Source organism: Emericellopsis atlantica (genome assembly GCF_019669845.1).
Source record: "Emericellopsis atlantica unplaced genomic scaffold F5Z01scaffold_17, whole genome shotgun sequence".
Lineage (NCBI taxonomy): Eukaryota > Fungi > Ascomycota > Sordariomycetes > Hypocreales > Bionectriaceae > Emericellopsis > Emericellopsis atlantica.
This window is the reverse complement of record NW_025764719.1, coordinates 565,233-581,245: the sequence shown is the minus strand read 5'-3', so window position 1 is coordinate 581,245 and position 16,013 is coordinate 565,233. Positions and strand designations below refer to the sequence as shown.

The following is a 16,013-nucleotide window of genomic DNA, read 5'->3' as shown; positions in this document are numbered from 1 at the left end:
GGTGACCCCGTCGTTGGTTCCAGGCACACATGGCACGTGCACAATCGCTGTTCCAAGTCGGATCTCTGGTGTCCAAATGCTCTGAGGAGGCGTTATTTCAAGGGCGTGCCAGCAGCGCTCGTCAACCATCAACGCCTATGCAGAGAGCGGTACCAGGAGGATAGCAATCGTTTCTACTACTGGCTACTACATCATAGACCCGATGCTCGCATACTCACGCCGCAAAGAATCAACAACCTGAAGGCGAAATGGACCATGATAATATATACAACTATATATGCAACAACACCCACGTATATCTTTAAAACATGGAACTCGAGATCCGACGTGTACTTGATCCGAGAACATCGCCGCTGCGACACATTGGAAGTCTTCCTCGCAGATTGGCAGGCAACACTGCTGGGTTCCGCACTTACGAGCAATACATGCGAGGACCACCTGGTCCTGGGGCTGCCCCCATATGTGGTGGTCCCATGCCAGGCATAGGGCCGCCTCCACCACCACCTAGGGGTGGACCAAAACCGCCAAACCCACCAAATTGGTTAAACTGTGGTGGCTGAGGATCTTGAAAGCCTTGCACCATGTGTGACCAGTCCATGTCACGGTCATCGTCTGGAGGGCCGGGCCTGCCCATGGGAGGCATAGGTCCTCCAACTCTTGGCATGCCTGGGGGAGTCATGGTCATCTTCTCAGAGCCAACGTTCGACGCTGGTCCGATTCCGGCCAGACTATTCCCAGGGGACTGGTCCACGGGAGATTGCTTGTCAGCCCGCTCCTGGCGACTTTGCTCGGCGCGCTCTTGCAGGACGACAATGAACCGAGGAACAGGCGCGTGCTTCCCTTGCGAGCTGAGTGCTGCGGCATGGGCATCCCAAGCTTTTATGAACGTGTTCTTGAATGCCATATGCATGGGGTTGTGGAAATTGTTCAAAAGGCCCCTGAGGTCGTAGTTGGCGGCGATGGCATCCCATGCTCGTTCCACCATTGGACCCAGCACCCGAGTGCGCAGCTCTTGTACAAGGAACATGTACGCGGGGAATGGGAAGTGGTGTCGCGAGTACCACTTGAAGGGAATGAGGCTGTCAGACGACTGTACGACATTGTCGTACTCGATCATTTGCGTAGCTTGCAGGAAGAGGTCCTCCCTCTCGACCCCCTTCAGTGGCATAGCTTCGGCGTTATGCATACGCACCAGAAAATTGACGACGCGCATCTTGCACAGAGCTTGCCGTGTCATTGTGATGGTGAAAAAGTGAAGGGGTATCTTTGAGTCACACTGCGAGAGATAAGTTCCCTCCATATGTGCGCAAAAGCCATCCAGGGTGTACGTCGGCGAGTCGGGAATTGCAAGACGTATGGTTGGGCCAGCACTTGGCTTGGGGTCCCCCTTGGCCGGGCTAGCCTTGGGCTCCGGGCTGTTGATCTTCTGACTGTCGCGGTTGCTGTTGCTCGCCACAGCCATGGACATTTCGATGCGAGCCAAGGCAAAGATCATCTCGGTTGGCCCCGTGTGCGGATTTGGCATGTCTTTCCCATCGACATGGAGATCGCTATCGTTGACGTTCAGTGGCATTTTGCAGTCACCGCCGCTCGACAGGGCAGTCACTGTTGAGCCAGTTATCTCTCCAATGCGTCTGTCGTAGCCAACGATGGTCCACCACAAGCGTCGTCTTTGCTCAACTTCAAAGGGTGGAAGTCCGTAACCTCCCGGGTCACGATGAAGTCCCATGCGTTGCGCCATACGGACAGCCATTCCAATCATACAGAAGATTTGCCGGGGGTCGACAAACCAGCGGACAGTGAACTATCCGTCATTAGCACCTTGCAACGCCAAGCACAAGTGATACACACCAAGTAGAGCACAAAGGCCTGTAAACAGAGCAAATCGTCGACGCGCATGAAGCTTGCGTTTACAAGTGCCTGTTGTGCTGTAGTCAAATACTTTTTGAGTACGTCCGGCTTTGGCTCGTTGAACATGTTCTGAACATCCCGCTCCTCCATGGACGTGATCGCCATGAGGTAGATTCCAAACATCAACGACTCGATGTTCTTGGGAGCAGTCTCGAGATTCGACGCCGCTTGGAGGATCTGTGGCTGTATTGTCGGTACATGGGTTATCTTGAGCAGTGAGTTGATATTATCAATGTAGATTTGCCACAGCTGGAAAATTTGGATAGGGTTAGGATGAGCTTTTGTGACGGATATAAAAGAGCCGCCAACAATAAAAGGGAACCCATCTTCGTTGCTAAAGAGCTTGTCAAAGGCTCGATGGATCGTTGAACCTTGGACTTCCTCGTCAGACGAGTCTTGTATCATTTTCTCGCTAGCCCGAAACTTTTGATACTTGTCAGCGTAGATTTCTGGTGGGCTAAGAGGATGTTTAGTACCTCTTTGTGTAGTGCGAAGATTGAACTTGATGGTCTGGGTGCTGCTGCGTCAGTCATGCCATCTAGTGCTAGGTCCTCTTGATGAATCTCACTTTTCCCCGGTGGATGCAGCTGACGGTGACATGCTTGGGTGTGGAGAGGCCTTGAGCTCGTGAAAGTCGCTCTCCAGATCCTCTACGTCGTCGCCTTGGGGTCCGTCGGAACGCAGGTCCTGGCCGATGGGTTCGAACCGCACCCCATGTTCACTTAACATCCCCTCGTACTTCTTGAGTCTGTCGATCAGATCCTTTTCCTGCAGCCGTTTCTTTCGACGCCGAGGCGGCTGTGGAGGCACCACTCGACACTCGACTTGTGCTTTGACGCAATTCGCACATGGCTTGTTCTTATCACAACGCACCTTGCGTTGTTGACACAACACACAGCTAGTGCCCCTGGTAAGTTTCATGGCTGCTGGGTCAAAAGGCTGCTGTGGGTTTGGCTGCTGCTGAGTTTGGCTTTGCTGGTGTTGAGGGTAATTTGAGTACTGGGCCTGCGTTTGCTGTTGATTGCCTGTATGCTGTAGATGCTGCTGGGGATGGTCTGGGGCCGAGCCTTGGGGCACCATGGGCCCGGGCCCGCCTTGAGGTATGCCGGGCATAGGCATGATTGCAAGGAGCTTGGATGGTTTGGCAATCTATAAAGAACCTATTAGTCAAATCGGATCAACCATAACGACAGAGCACCACCGGCTTGGCCAAAGGTCAAGGGGGGAGTGTGGAGACTAAGAGTGGCTGCATCAGCCGCAAAGGCTAGGTTACGCTACCTGAACGGCTCTAGAGCGAATGCCAGATAGGCGGTGTACTTGCAGAACAATGGGCGAATATCCTCATTCTCCTGGCCTGACGTATCAGGGGTGTCGGGGCTGGCAAGCTGTAGGGCTGACACTCAACGTGCTAGACCTCCACCACAGACCAACACACCACTCACGCCAAGGGGGCCAGATGCAAGTGACGTCGTGTAAGGCAAGCGATTGATGGTGGTTGTATCGCCTACATCCAGGACCGATATCTCAATATGCTATTGCCGGGCTGGTGAGCGGTTACGGTCGTATGTAGGTGAATGGCCGTAACCACGATGCTTCAAGCCGCAAGGGCGAGACAATAGTATCCTAAGAATGGACTACTGATGGTTGTCAATTGTATGGTGGCGTGAGCTGTTGGCAGCACTGCTGACGCGGTGCGCTGGGCACACTGGCACCTAGAGCCGTCCTCGACCAAGAAACAGAGACGCGCGCGCGACAACAACAGACGCCAGTGTCGCGATGATGGTAGCTTGGTTGGTAGGTTGGGAGACTCGGGACCGAAACTCACTCGAGTAGAACCAGTACTTATGATGGAGGGAGGGGCCCCGGCACCCACTGTCGGCATCCAATGTCGCCAAGCGTGCAAGTAATGACCGCTGGTGTCCATTGGAAGCTTCACCCCGCTCCAGCTCTTGCTGCTTTGTCGCACAGTACACTATGCACTGTGTGTGGGATGCTTGTCCCTGTAGCCAGCCCCAACGCCGCGCCAGTGCACAGTGCGAGGCTTCTTGCCAATTGGAGCAATGTGCTTGTCCTCATGTGCCCCCACAGTAGCTTAATTTGCATTGCAGGATCGATATCTCGGCAACGAACATTGACCTTCGGTGCCGTCTTTTGCTTCGCTACTAGTATAATGTATTTAAGCGAGCATATAGCCGAAATCGCGAACAGCAACAGCTCAATATTGGCGGCCAGCGTCACGTGGCTCTGCATGGGTGGCTAGCACTTCCTTTAAACTAGACGTCGTTATTAACAACATGAACTGAAGTCTGTCAGTCAATTCTAATGGCATCTGTCTAAAATCGGACGTCTGAACTTAACCGCTCATTTTGCAAATACTTGGTTTATTCTAGTTGATTAACTAGGCGTCTGGGCCTGTTTCTTGAGTCGATCACCATCATGCATGCGTGAACCGACAAGCACTTACGACTCGAAAGGGCCATAGCCTACTACATGAGGTACAAGTAGTACTTGAAAACGTTCAATCGACAAATGATACCAAATCGCCAGGTGGAACTAGGGGAGAAGGGCGTTGATACGTAAGTGCTCAGGGAACATACAATCGCAGGGCTCGGCATTCCAAGAATAATCCAAGGCGAACTATTAAATAATGACACTCAGCTTCTGGTTAACTATGAGCGAGGTTTGACGACTTCTTCAGTGGCCCTTCTCATCGTCTATCATCACTTTTCCAAGGTCTTATCTGCTTCGCAACATGCAGCGCGTTGACAGGCTCGTCTGTTCTTCACGGTGGTGGGAACCGTCGCCAGACTAGAACTAACCGGTGGTCAACTCGCTCATGGTCGTTCTGACTATCTTATACCTGTCAGTAGCGACAATGGTTGTGCCGGCTCTGCAGGTCTGCGCCTGTGTTGTGCCTCGAAAGCGCTTCGGAAAGCCCCCAGTACCGAGGGCTACAGGGTATGGTCCATGCGCTGAGACTGTGATGTACGATGAGATGTGGTGATTTCCGACACTGCCCTATCAAAGTTCGAGAAACGCGCATTGAGGCCATCTCAGATAGGCCAACTGCGTCAGAATCGCTGTCTAGGAGTCTGTAGGGCTGCACCGGACCTGTGCTGACTGCAGTAGCCTGCAAAGGTCGCATCGACGAGACCTTTTTTTACGTGTATCAATTCCATCTCCAGTGGGGAGGTGCAGCGCCCTTCCCCTCCACCTTAACAATTCTTCCCGTCAACGGCCGATTCATCGCTCCTCCTCACCACGAGTCGCTATTTCCCCTTCCTCCTTTTACGAAAAGGGCGAATTTGTACTTGACCTTCGAACTTCAATATCTCGACGCGGCACCTTTGTCGTCACCAACGGGCCCAAGCGAATCCGACCTGACGAACCCAGAGACACATCGTGTTCCAGCCAGACAACGTTCCACCCCCATCCACGAGCTTCTTGCTTACGAAGCGCGACAGACGTCCCAAGCTCCCAAGTCATTCGCTTGTTGGATATTCTCCTAGTGCGGCCAATTTCTTGACTCGACAATTCCATCGCCATCAAGCCACAGGTCTGCGCTGCGAGCCGTCATTATCATCCGAAACCTACCTCCTCATCCTCCTCGCCCCACGGACCCTGCGCTCCTCGCGACATCCCCCAGGACTGTCCGAAACCCCGCGTTATCGAGTCTTGAACGAGCATCGGGCGATATCTTCTCCCAGAGGACACAGGGAAGTCAATAAAGATGGGCAAATCGTAAGTGACAGTTTGCACGCATCGGGTTTGGTGCCAGGGGCGAATTGTGTCTTATCGCGCGGTATTGCCGTCGGGTTCGCATGCTGCCATTGCTAGCTGCCCTGGATCGACACCACGATCACCGGCGACGTCATAGGCACATTGGCAGCACCATCAACTTCTTCAACATCACGCCTTAATGACAGACCACGTGGCTAATATTTTACATCGCGTGCCAGACAGTCGAAGCTCTCGGCAGATCAGCTTGCTGAGCTACAGAAATCGACGCATTTCGACAAGAAGGAGCTCCAGCAATGGTATAAAGGTACCTACATCCACCCACCCTGTTACACGACAGCACTCACTCATCACCATAGGCTTCCTCAAAGATTGCCCCTCCGGCATGCTGAGCAAGGAGGAGTTTCAGAAGATCTATCGCCAATTCTTCCCATTCGGCGACCCGAGCTCCTTTGCCGACTACGTCTTCAATGTATTTGACAGTGATCGCTCTGGCAGCATCGACTTCAAAGAGTTCATTTGCGCCTTGAGCGTTACGAGTCGAGGCAAGACGGAGGACAAGCTTGACTGGGCGTTTCAACTGTACGATATAGACGGCGATGGGAAAATCAGCTACGATGAGATGCTCCAGATTGTGGAGGCGATCTACAAGATGGTAAGGGATTTGCCCCAGAGCGCTCCCAAACTCGCAGACACTGACGCGGAATCTAGGTCGGCTCCATGGTAAAGCTACCTGAGGACGAGGACACGCCCGAAAAGCGTGTGAGAAAGATATTCGCCATGATGGACAAGGACGAAAATGGCAGTCTGGATATAGAGGAGTTCAAAGAAGGCAGCAAGCGCGACGAGACGATTGTCTGCGCGCTGTCTCTCTATGATGGACTGGTCTGATGCCAAAAACTCGGTTCTGGCAAACTACGGCGCAGGGGAGCGATATGATTATATTTTTTACGAGCGGCAACTTGTGGCTTTACTACTGAAAGGAAGACTTCTCGGTTACGATATACGGAGGAATGAAGAGTCCATCACAACGACCCACGGCATAGGTGAAGGAAGACGTAAGGGAAGGCCATTGAAGGGACTACGAAGCCATGAAGGGCCGAGCTTAGCAGTGTTTGCACGTCGGTTAACCTGTACCATGACGCCGTGCGCAGCCAAGCTTGCTGAAGGCGCTTAAGCATAAGTGACAGCGTCGTCTCCAGTGTCAATTTGTTCCATTTCATAGTCTTCATGTCTGATCTCATCAGATTGAGGATTTATCGACTTGAATCGAGGCTGGGTGACATCTTATGGTGGGGCCGCGCCTTTCAATCTCTAAACTCTGTTACTCCTTGGCTCCGAGGTAATATTGAAATCTTCACGATAACACAAGATGGCACTTCAAACTTTTATTTCAAGTCTCAAAGACGAGATTGAAGATTCCGAAGAAGGTACATCTCATATGCCCCCAACGGCTGTTGAAGTGCCTTTGCTGACCGAGATGATTCAGAAACATTTCTCCTCTTCTCTCGCCCCATTCCCTCACATAATCTCGGCTTCATCGACCCAAAAGCCTCATCAATCGACGTCACAATCTCTAAACGAGATTATACCATTCATCAATCTCCAGGCCTCCTCTCATCGAGCCGAGCTGGTGGAACAACGGGCGCAGGCACGCTTCCCAATCTTCTCCCTTTTCCATGAAGCCCCGGACTAACATCTTCGTTCCAGTGTTGTGGAAGATCACACCATTGTTGGCGGATTGGCTCCCAAAATCCCCTCTAGCCTCTCTTCTCACAACCTCCTCGTCCGTCCTCGAGCTTGGCTGCGGCATCACGCCCCTCAACGCCCTGGCCCTCTCCCCCTTGGTAGGCTCATACGTCCTCTCGGACCAAGCCTACGTGCAGAAGATAGTCGTCAAGAACTTGGCAGAGAACCTCCCTCGCAAGGGCAAGGCCCACCAGGCCCATGTGGCATTTAGAGAGCTGGATTGGGAGACCGATCAAGTAGTAAAGGCCACCAGCCCGACGGGCACGTTCGACATGGTGCTTGCTTGCGACTGCATCTACAACGAATCGTTGGTGGCACCCCTGGTACAGACATCAGCCGACGCGTGTGCTCTGAAAAGAGAAGACGGGGACGAGCCGTGCCTTTGTGTAGTCGCGCAGCAGATGCGAAGCGATGACGTTTTTCAGGCATGGTTGACCGAGTTCCACAGGCGCTTTCGAGTCTGGAGACTGCCGGACGACATGGCACCGGAAGGCTTACGGCCAGACGATGGGTTCCTTATACATGTCGGCATACTGAGAAGTTGAGGGAACGTCACAAGAAGCCTGCGCATTGAACAGCCCTTCACATCATTGACGAGAGTGATCACGAGTATCATACGACATAACATCTGTAGCTATCCCCTCGACACAGTCTTGCTAAAGTATAAAAGCGGTCCGCCAAGAAGCACACCATTTACTAGGTTCACGCACGTTTAGAGGAGTGTCGCAAATTCAAAAGTCGACTCCTAAAGATACAGCTCCTCCTCCCACGAATGTCCAAGGCATTCTTTGACATATCGGCCGCCGATCTCCCATAGCCGCGTCACCTAGACGAGGACCATCAGGCCAAGATACAGACCAGGCAGGGAAAGGAGGAAGGCAAAGAAATCCAACAGGGTCCCCTCGTCATTCCTGCTCCGCGCCCAATAATCGGAAGAATAATCGAACACCGGTCTTGTCAGACTCCACCAGAGACGAATACAGTCCAGAAAGTGGCAGTAACGCTTCCATGTGACCTCCTGAAGTATAGGCCAAAAGTTATTCCGAATCGTGGAAAAATGACCTACGATGTCGTCGTCTGCGTCGTCCAGCTCCCATGGGTACATGTAACTTCCCGGCATTGCTTTCTCTGGAGTCCAGGAGGTCGTTTGCTTTTGGCAATTTGTCAACCCATTGTTTGAGTGAAACATCTGGTCGTGGCTCCCGGGACTCATTGTTTGCTGCGGCATGTTGTTTTCCAGAGCTCCCAACCCTGCCTTTGCACCGATTATTGGTACCTGTATCCTGGCTTTGGCTCGTGGAAGCTTCGGCTGGATATGGAAGTCGTGCGCGGCCGGCGACATGGGCTCCGGATCTCTTACAGTGAAGGCCCGTTGAGCAGCACCTAAGGCAGGGATAGAAATCGGTGATGTACTGTGTCGGCGATGCGTCTGACGCTGCACCGAACCCCTGACACGACGTAGGTCGGGGGCATTCGCCACACTTCGTCGCCTCACGAACCTCTTGCTCGGATACCTCTTTCCCGAGGCGAACACGGTATCGCTCCGAGTCATTGGTTTCTCCGGCGTTGAGCTCAGCGGCGAGTTCGATTTGTGGCTCGAGAGAACAGGCAAAGACTGCGCTACTGCAAAGCTTGCCGCCAGCGTTGCTGGTAGGCAAGTCGTGCCTTTCTCCTCCAGACCCTCTGTCACTCTGTTTAGCGAGCTTTTCTGAGAGATCCCATTCACTTTCCGTTCTGATCCAGTAGTGATGATGGTGGGTGTGGAAACTGGCATTCGCAGAACACTTTCCTCTTGACACTGGGGTTCTCTCATCGTGCCGTTCGTGATTCCGTGGTCCGAGTGGAGGGTCCAGATGTTCTCCTTCTCTCGCATCCAAGGCTGGCGTGAGCCCACCTCGGCTGGGAGGAGGCTGAGACTGCGTTTCGGTGTACCATGTGTCAACTGGAGCGTCTCGGCCATCGGCTGGTGTCGAGGTAGGAAGCCCGTGTCGCTGCTTTGGTGGATTTTGGATTTGCTCACGGGCCCTGTCCCTAAAAAAGAGTAACTCGCAGTGGGTTTCTCCATCTTCGCCTCCTCGTCAAAGTCTTCGATTCCGCCTCGGCCGGTATTGGCGGACAGATCGCCTCTGTAAACGCCAAAATCGGATACTAAGTCTTCAGGCTGATGAAAATCATCGTCGTTCTTGTAAAGCTCTCCCGCGTACAGGGTACGTCCACTGCTCCGACGCGGTCGATTGTGGATGAGAATGCTCGATGAATGAGAGCCGACCTCAGATGTTGGTTCCGGCTCTGTCGTGCATGGCATCATTTTCGTTTCAGTGGCTGAAGAAGGAGACCCCAGATCAAGCAGCGGAGGAGGAAGTTTGATTGGGGTATAATCTTGTTTCATGATGGGGAGTTGCGGCGAGGTCTGGGCGGTCTTGTCGATATCAAGTGACATCCTATCTGTAGCCAGTAAGTATACGAGCCGACCTTGGAAATGTTTTGGGTCTACTTACGAGAGTCGTTTGGGTCGCTACGAGGCGACTGGGTCACCGGGCTGACGCCTGGATCCTGTATAGACGACCATTCGTTTGTGTGTCGCCGCCATGTCACGCCCTTGTTTGGGCGGGAGGCAACATGCTTGGACTTTTGTTGAGCTTGTGCTTCCTTGCGGTTGTTCAGGATACTGCGCTTAGCCTGCCGGAAGGCATTCACCTTCTCGTTTGTGACGTCTCCGCTACCTTCGCTATTGGCAGTGCTTGAAGACGTCAACGAGTCCTCAGTGCCTGTCCTGGGGTTGAAGCCTTGAACACCGAGAAAGTCACTACTCTCCTTCAAGTTTTTGCGTTGGCGCCGCAGCTCCTTCTTGGCCTCGATGGCGCGGCGGGTCAGGGAAAGGCGACGGTCAGCGAGGTAACTGGCCTGCATCTTGCTCTCGTCGGTGGGCTCGCTCTCATGGGGCAGCTCTTGAAAAGCCACCTTCTTGTCAGGCCAAGTTTGCTTCCCAAGTGAAAGTTGCTCGGGCACTTGAGACTTGGGTGCGAAGCTAAACCTTCGCTCGTCCAGATCGGATGAATCCGCCACTCCGCGCGCTGACACTACACGCCGAGGTGGAGGTGGTGTATCCTTGGGCGGATCATGTATGACAGTTGGCACATTCCACTCCAGTATGTGGCCTGAGTCTGTCGTCCCACCTCTTCTCGTGCGATGACCTCCAGTGGCTTGGCGATGAAGGTGTGTTGGCGTAATCTCTGAGTCGTCCTGGAAGCTCGCTTCTCTGTAGGTACTACCTTTCTCGGGTCTACGGCTCGGTCGTAAACTCTTCCACCATTTTCCTAGTGAAGATGATCTGTGAGCTGCGTTCCGCTCGTTGTCAGATGCGCGGTTGGAGTCTGCTGAAGGGAGTTGAGGCAGAGGCTTAAGATCGAGAATGTCAGTTTTGGGTGGCGTCTCTGGTGACTTCGGGGGACCTTGCGAGGTTGGAGGGAGAAAGAACGCCATGACTGTATGCTTCGGCAAACGCGTTCATCGAGGGCTAAGACGAGTGGTCACGATAGATGATGCCCGGCGGTTTTCGCAACTGGACAGGAGGCTCCAAACACTTTCTCCTGCTAAGCGGCAATAGAACGAAGGATATCGATGAGGACTTGTAGAGATGGAGGATAAAGGGAATCAGACTCCGGTCATGGTTCGAGTAGGGTAAGCCCATGTGGCAGTGGACTGGAAAGGCAGCCATGCAATACCCGGCCCCAATTCGTCACAGGCGACTGGACTCAAATTATGCATAGGTAAGTAACAGTGGCAAGAGCGAACACCAAGAGGAAAGCAAATAGCTCACAGCAGCAGGCTCTAGCCACTCGGAACCGTAAGGTAGATGGAAAGTGCCATGATGAAGAGCAGACCTGAAGCCAGATAAGTGCCTGGATTTGATGGCAGGAAGGAGGACAAAGTTGAGCGGGCATAGAGGCAGCATGGACGAGTTGTCCAACGATCAACACAATGATATCCGTTCGGTGTATGCGACAAATAGCGTCCCTCCATGGAGACCATGATGGCTTCACACAAAACAGTGGCTGACATCTTATCCATACTATGTCCGGTGTTGATGCTACCGTATGCAGTGACGAAAGATCCAAGCCTTTACCACAGGGCGTCCGTATCAACTCCAACCAATGTGGAAACACAACCCCAAAACGCCGTGTATCTCAATCGTGCAAAATGGTCCATTAATAGTATGCTCCTCGCATCTTCGGGAACCTCTCCTTCGCTTCGGTGGTACGGGACGCCTCTGGCCGAGCCTGGCCAACAAAAGGATTGGGCCTAGAGTAGCCTGGAGTGCTTGAGATCCGCGCCGGACTGTTCTTGACAATCACGTTCTGCTTGCCCATCTCACTCCTCTCCGTCTCGTATGCGGCCATTTCGCGTGAATTGCGGGGCGACTCGACATTGTGGGAGCTGTTGAGCCTTCCCAGACTAGCAGAGTGCTTCAAAGGCGACCTTTCGTGTGAGTAGGCGCCCAGGTATCCACCCTTACTGCTGAGATTCGCCGTGGTCGAAGAAAGCGGGAGCGGTTGCACCGAGGTAGAGCTGCTGGAGTAATTCGCAGGCATGCTCTTGCGCGACGGTGAAGGCCGGGACTGTGTAGCAGACTGAGGCACGTCGGATTGCCGGCCGATGTTCTTTGGTGTGAACATCTGGGAGCCCAGAACATTTGTACGACTGGGTGTAAACTGATCTGGCGTGGCGCGAGTTTGGCTCCTGCTGTAGAAGCCGGCGTTGATAAATGTGGTCGGCGTCCCGACTTCGACGAATTCTCGAGCGTTGGGCGGCTGTTGCTCCGACACTTGTGTACCAACATCTCTCACGACGGGGTGCATGCGCGGGTGCACGTATTGCGAGTCGTATTCGTGGAACACCTCCTTTTGGATGATGGCATGGTCCTTAGCCTGCTGTGTGAACAACGATTTTCCAATCACGATCTGCGCCGAGAGTACAGCCTGAAGCAGAAGAGTCGTGAACACCGTCACGCTAGGCTGTGTGTCGAGCGATCCTATCGGAAGAAACAGCCAGTAGACCAGCACATGACCAGGGCTGAACACCGAGAATATGCATAGAGAGAAAGCTCGTGGGTCCCATATCGACAGCTCCCAGACATCCTCGTTCTTATCCGGGTGTGCTCGAGCATCGGCCGATTCAGGCGCAAGCATTTGGCCAAGGTAGCGTAGAGGAGAGGAGCCTGCAGGCGACGAATCCTTCTTTACGCGCTGGACAGAGGACGTAGCAGGCTTGACCTCGACGTTGGCGGAGAACAGTCGGTACTTGCGGGTCCGGGCCATCGTATCGAAGCCGTTCACGAGAGAGATCGCAACTAGAACCCATACTAGAGGATGAACCTAGTCCTAGATTAGATTTGATGCAGGATTCTCGTCGCTGAGTCACTTACAAGCCAGGAAAGCCATCCTGGACCAGTGCCATCCCCAAAGATATCGTCGTTCGATGTCGAAGGACCGGAATTTGCGCGAGCAAGTAGGAAGATGAAGTTGAGCGTTAGGCCGATGCCGTATCCCGAAGAGTCAGAATCCCAGTCGCTGGTCTCCATCTCCTCAGATGCCCAAAGCCACCAGTCCATCGGGTTGAGGTAGCCCTTCATGCGTTCGACGAACGGCTTGCGTCGGATTAGGCGCGGCATCGTCGCGTGTCGAATGGCGCGTTGCGATCTTACGAGCACATGTAAGCGATGAGAAAAGACCCCTAGCTGCGTAGCAACTGGTCAGTACACCCTCGATGAAGCCAGGTGGCGATGGTCGAACCGTCAGCGTGGAGTACGAGATGGCACACCTGGTTGTTGTGAAAGGGAGTGGCAGTCATTCAGATTTCTTTGTTCGCAGCTGGACCTGGAGCTCACCAGAAAGGGCTCCACTTTGCGGGGCGGATTGGCTGCACCCAAGGTGAGGTACGTACCGGGCAAGGTAACGCAACAGGACCTCCAGCATGTCAAGCTGCGACATAAGCGAACGAGCGATTCCCGCTCCTTAGCCTTTGATACCACAACCTCACCATACGATCATGGCTTCCTCCAACGCCGACTACAAAGACCGCCAATTTCTTGCCGTCATTGGCGACGAGGTATGTTCTGCTTGCTGACGCGCACGGCGGCCTCCTCCCTCACACATTCACTGACGTAGCCAAGGACTCTGTGACGGGATTGTTGCTCGCTGGCATCGGGGTAAGACAGACCAGCTCACCTGTCGTATAGTCGCTCACGCAGAGGCCAGCATGTGACCACGGGCGCCGAGGCTGAGAAGAACTTTCTCGTGGTGGACAACAAGACGGAGACTGCCGCTATCGAGTCGGCATTCGATCGCTTCACCGAAGAGAGGAAAGATATCGGCATCGTCCTGATCAACCAGCACGTCAGTCGCAGCACATCCGTATACGCATAACGTGTCACTAATGGAGGTAGATTGCCGACAAGATCCGACACCGCATCGATACGTACACCGCCGCCTTTCCCGCGCTCCTCGAAATCCCCAGCAAAGACCACCCCTACGATCCGGAGAAGGACAGTGTGTTGCGGCGCGTACGCCGTCTCTTTGGCGAGTAAGATATGGGTGTGTAGGATGGGGCGGGGTACATGGGGTTTGCGGCAAGCCTATTCTCTAGAGCGAATATATTTCAACGGGATACCGTACGTACGCGAGGCATTGCTCGAGCCAGCGTCACTTGCAATCATGCGGACAGGACGGAGCAACGGCTTCTATCATTGCGTCGTGGCAGTCGCTACATCAAATCAAAGTAGAACAACCCATGAATTGTGTATCCGTTTAGTGCAGAAATCCGAAATGCAGATCATCGAGATAAACGCAGAATATAAATGCCCAAGATTACCTCCGCCACGTAGACCCTGAGAGGTTGTAAACTCTTACAAGTCCTGGTTGAAGAATGAGCCACGGCTGAAGGCAACAGTCGCAGTCAGGCATGTGATCTGGACATCCTTGGCGGTGTAGACATCTGCCAAGACAGTGTACTTGCCCTGGGTCGTGTTAGCATAGCAAGCATGAGAGATCGAGCGATACATACAGGAGGAATCTCGGCAGGCAGGTCCACGCTCTTGGTGATCTCGAGATCCCCGGCCTCCAGCGGGCACTCGAGATCCACGTTGCCAATCTCCTTGCAGAAGTCCGCCTTGGTGGTGATCAAGCGGATGAGGCCGTACTTGACGGTCAGCAGAACATAAGCGCCCTCTTCGATTGTCTCCTTGATGGTGCCCTTGGCCTTGATGACCAGCTCATTGCCACTATCGCATGCATGTTAGTCTCTCTAAGCTCGGTGTATCGATGATGCGGGGTGCGACGTACGCCTTGGGTGGGTTGGGCGACAGGTCCACACTCTCAATCGTGACAAGGTCCTTGGAGTGGTCGCCGGGGCAGAACTCGAGAGGAGAATCTCCAGGTATCTTGTTATCGTCATTGGCGATGGCGTCGGGGGCGTTGCCGTTGAAGACGCTCAAGGCTGCGGCCGGGGCCAACAGGCAGGCAGCGACGGCTGTAAGTCTCATATCGACGTCGCGCAAACTGGTGCGAGAGAAGTGTATGCAGTGTGAAGTGCGTCGTGGGTCGTTGATGGTTGCAGAACGCTTGCGATGGCGGCCAAGTTGTTGATGTCTATCAGCGGCGGAGTGATGCAGGCTGGCTGGTCGGTCTGGTCTGGGGAAGTTTAGCAAAGGCGTCATGGGACGAAAGCGCGCACGCTAATTGGTAGACATCCTGCTCAACCAGGCGCCAGGCCACGCAGCGACTTTTCAGCCTTCCGTGGCTGCCTGTTCGACTGAATACTGGGAAGCATGTTTACCCAAGCAGGCAGTGTGGCATCATGATATTGACCATTGTATCGAGCTACGTATTGTCACCATTTTCAGTGGTTTTCCTTCGAACCCGCACCACATCTCGACCACATGCGCCTGTCCGGACCCCGTCGCAGGCTCATTTCCCAGCCGCGTCTAATCCCACCTTGGCCAACCTCCAAGTGGACCGCGCCGGTGCTAAGCTCAAGCCTCAGGCGCACCAATCCTCCTCCCAACGGGTATATAAAGCCCTCTTCCCTCGCCTAAAACTGAATCCACGGTATACTTACCTTATTCATTCCAAGGCAGCTCAAGATTTGCTTTGGGAAGTGAGGGTGGCCTGCATCGCACATCGCGGAGTCAACCCTCACTCTATTGCCCTTCGGGGTCATAGTGGGTACAATTTTTGATGGCATCACTTCACGTCTTTCATTGTGAGCCTGGCTTTAGCCAGGGCATGAAGAAGGGCCATTGTACGAATTGTATATGACTTTCTCCGTATACGAGAGACATTGTTCTGCCATTTGTACAGAGTTTGACCTGATCTCGGCTTGGGCCATGTCACACGCTGGGCGCAAAGGACTTGGAAAATCTGAAGCAATGAATATACCCCTTGTTTTGAATTACAAGTGCTGTTCGACTGTCCGCAAGCACTGCGTGATTAATACATGTAGCTTCGACCCAGCAACAGCAGTAATTATAACTGTGTCAACCAGCCATTTCAGCGATCGAGATCCAGGCCAATGAAAAGATGTAAACCTGGTGGGACCAAGCGTCTCGTACCCAACGA

General features: G+C 53.5%; 7 protein-coding genes across 7 annotated transcripts; 3 read left to right on the top strand and 4 right to left on the bottom strand.

Annotated features, from left to right (window-relative positions):
• Positions 1-177: 177 nt before the first annotated feature.
• F5Z01DRAFT_165940 (putative C6 transcription factor) lies at positions 178-3,119 on the bottom strand. The gene is made up of 4 exons (XM_046257849.1): positions 2,480-3,119; positions 2,388-2,421; positions 1,852-2,334; positions 178-1,804 (listed from the first exon to the last, which is right to left on the bottom strand). The coding sequence occupies exons 1-4, from the start codon at positions 3,028-3,030 to the stop codon at positions 413-415; spliced, it is 2,460 nt and encodes an 819-aa protein (XP_046117306.1). The 5' UTR covers positions 3,031-3,119; the 3' UTR covers positions 178-412.
• Positions 3,120-5,349: 2,230 nt separating this feature from the next.
• F5Z01DRAFT_164690 (putative neuronal calcium sensor NCS-1) lies at positions 5,350-6,781 on the top strand. Its single transcript, XM_046257844.1, has 4 exons — positions 5,350-5,652; positions 5,871-5,956; positions 6,009-6,304; positions 6,361-6,781. The coding sequence occupies exons 1-4, from the start codon at positions 5,642-5,644 to the stop codon at positions 6,538-6,540; spliced, it is 573 nt and encodes a 190-aa protein (XP_046117305.1). The 5' UTR covers positions 5,350-5,641; the 3' UTR covers positions 6,541-6,781.
• Positions 6,782-8,084, top strand: F5Z01DRAFT_164585 (putative methyltransferase-domain-containing protein). The gene is made up of 3 exons (XM_046257842.1): positions 6,782-7,079; positions 7,139-7,300; positions 7,360-8,084. The coding sequence occupies exons 1-3, from the start codon at positions 7,022-7,024 to the stop codon at positions 7,941-7,943; spliced, it is 804 nt and encodes a 267-aa protein (XP_046117304.1). The 5' UTR covers positions 6,782-7,021; the 3' UTR covers positions 7,944-8,084.
• A 670-nt stretch (positions 8,085-8,754) lies between these two features.
• F5Z01DRAFT_688874 (uncharacterized protein) lies at positions 8,755-11,361 on the bottom strand (the record flags this gene model as incomplete). Its single annotated transcript, XM_046266060.1, has 3 exons — positions 9,897-11,361; positions 8,840-9,843; positions 8,755-8,781 (listed from the first exon to the last, which is right to left on the bottom strand). The coding sequence occupies exons 1-3, from the start codon at positions 10,879-10,881 to the stop codon at positions 8,755-8,757; spliced, it is 2,016 nt and encodes a 671-aa protein (XP_046117303.1). The 5' UTR covers positions 10,882-11,361.
• Positions 11,362-11,474: 113 nt separating this feature from the next.
• F5Z01DRAFT_164625 (uncharacterized protein) lies at positions 11,475-13,534 on the bottom strand. The gene is made up of 2 exons (XM_046257843.1): positions 12,824-13,534; positions 11,475-12,773 (listed from the first exon to the last, which is right to left on the bottom strand). The coding sequence occupies exons 1-2, from the start codon at positions 13,067-13,069 to the stop codon at positions 11,607-11,609; spliced, it is 1,413 nt and encodes a 470-aa protein (XP_046117302.1). The 5' UTR covers positions 13,070-13,534; the 3' UTR covers positions 11,475-11,606.
• F5Z01DRAFT_624066 (ATPase, V1 complex, subunit F) lies at positions 13,447-13,984 on the top strand (the record flags this gene model as incomplete). Its single annotated transcript, XM_046261356.1, has 4 exons — positions 13,447-13,506; positions 13,571-13,606; positions 13,656-13,793; positions 13,844-13,984. 4 exons carry the CDS (start codon positions 13,447-13,449, stop codon positions 13,982-13,984), a joined length of 375 nt encoding a protein of 124 aa, XP_046117301.1.
• Positions 13,985-14,302: 318 nt separating this feature from the next.
• Positions 14,303-14,938, bottom strand: F5Z01DRAFT_675284 (phosphatidylinositol/phosphatidylglycerol transfer protein; the record flags this gene model as incomplete). Its single annotated transcript, XM_046265132.1, has 3 exons — positions 14,303-14,413; positions 14,461-14,677; positions 14,739-14,938. The coding sequence occupies 3 exons, from the start codon at positions 14,936-14,938 to the stop codon at positions 14,303-14,305; spliced, it is 528 nt and encodes a 175-aa protein (XP_046117300.1).
• Positions 14,939-16,013: the final 1,075 nt, after the last annotated feature.

Excerpts from the sequence above, each read along its gene's own strand:
- F5Z01DRAFT_164690 (XM_046257844.1), top strand. Across the intron at positions 5,957-6,008 it reads GCTCCAGCAATGGTATAAAG|GCTTCCTCAAAGATTGCCCC; the intron begins GTACCTACATCC and ends TCATCACCATAG. Across the intron at positions 6,305-6,360 it reads TGGAGGCGATCTACAAGATG|GTCGGCTCCATGGTAAAGCT; the intron begins GTAAGGGATTTG and ends CGCGGAATCTAG.
- F5Z01DRAFT_164585 (XM_046257842.1), top strand. The coding sequence starts at position 7,022 with ATGGCACTTCAAACTTTTATTTCAAGTCTCAAAGACGAGATTGAAGAT. Across the intron at positions 7,080-7,138 it reads GATTGAAGATTCCGAAGAAG|AAACATTTCTCCTCTTCTCT; the intron begins GTACATCTCATA and ends GAGATGATTCAG. Across the intron at positions 7,301-7,359 it reads TGGTGGAACAACGGGCGCAG|TGTTGTGGAAGATCACACCA; the intron begins GCACGCTTCCCA and ends TCTTCGTTCCAG.
- F5Z01DRAFT_164625 (XM_046257843.1), bottom strand. The coding sequence starts at position 13,069 with ATGCCGCGCCTAATCCGACGCAAGCCGTTCGTCGAACGCATGAAGGGC. Across the intron at positions 12,774-12,823 it reads CAGGATGGCTTTCCTGGCTT|GTTCATCCTCTAGTATGGGT; the intron begins GTAAGTGACTCA and ends ATCTAGGACTAG.
- F5Z01DRAFT_165940 (XM_046257849.1), bottom strand. The coding sequence starts at position 3,030 with ATGCCTATGCCCGGCATACCTCAAGGCGGGCCCGGGCCCATGGTGCCC. Across the intron at positions 2,335-2,387 it reads TCTTCGCACTACACAAAGAG|TTTCGGGCTAGCGAGAAAAT; the intron begins GTACTAAACATC and ends AAGTATCAAAAG. Across the intron at positions 1,805-1,851 it reads AGGCCTTTGTGCTCTACTTG|TTCACTGTCCGCTGGTTTGT; the intron begins GTGTGTATCACT and ends AATGACGGATAG.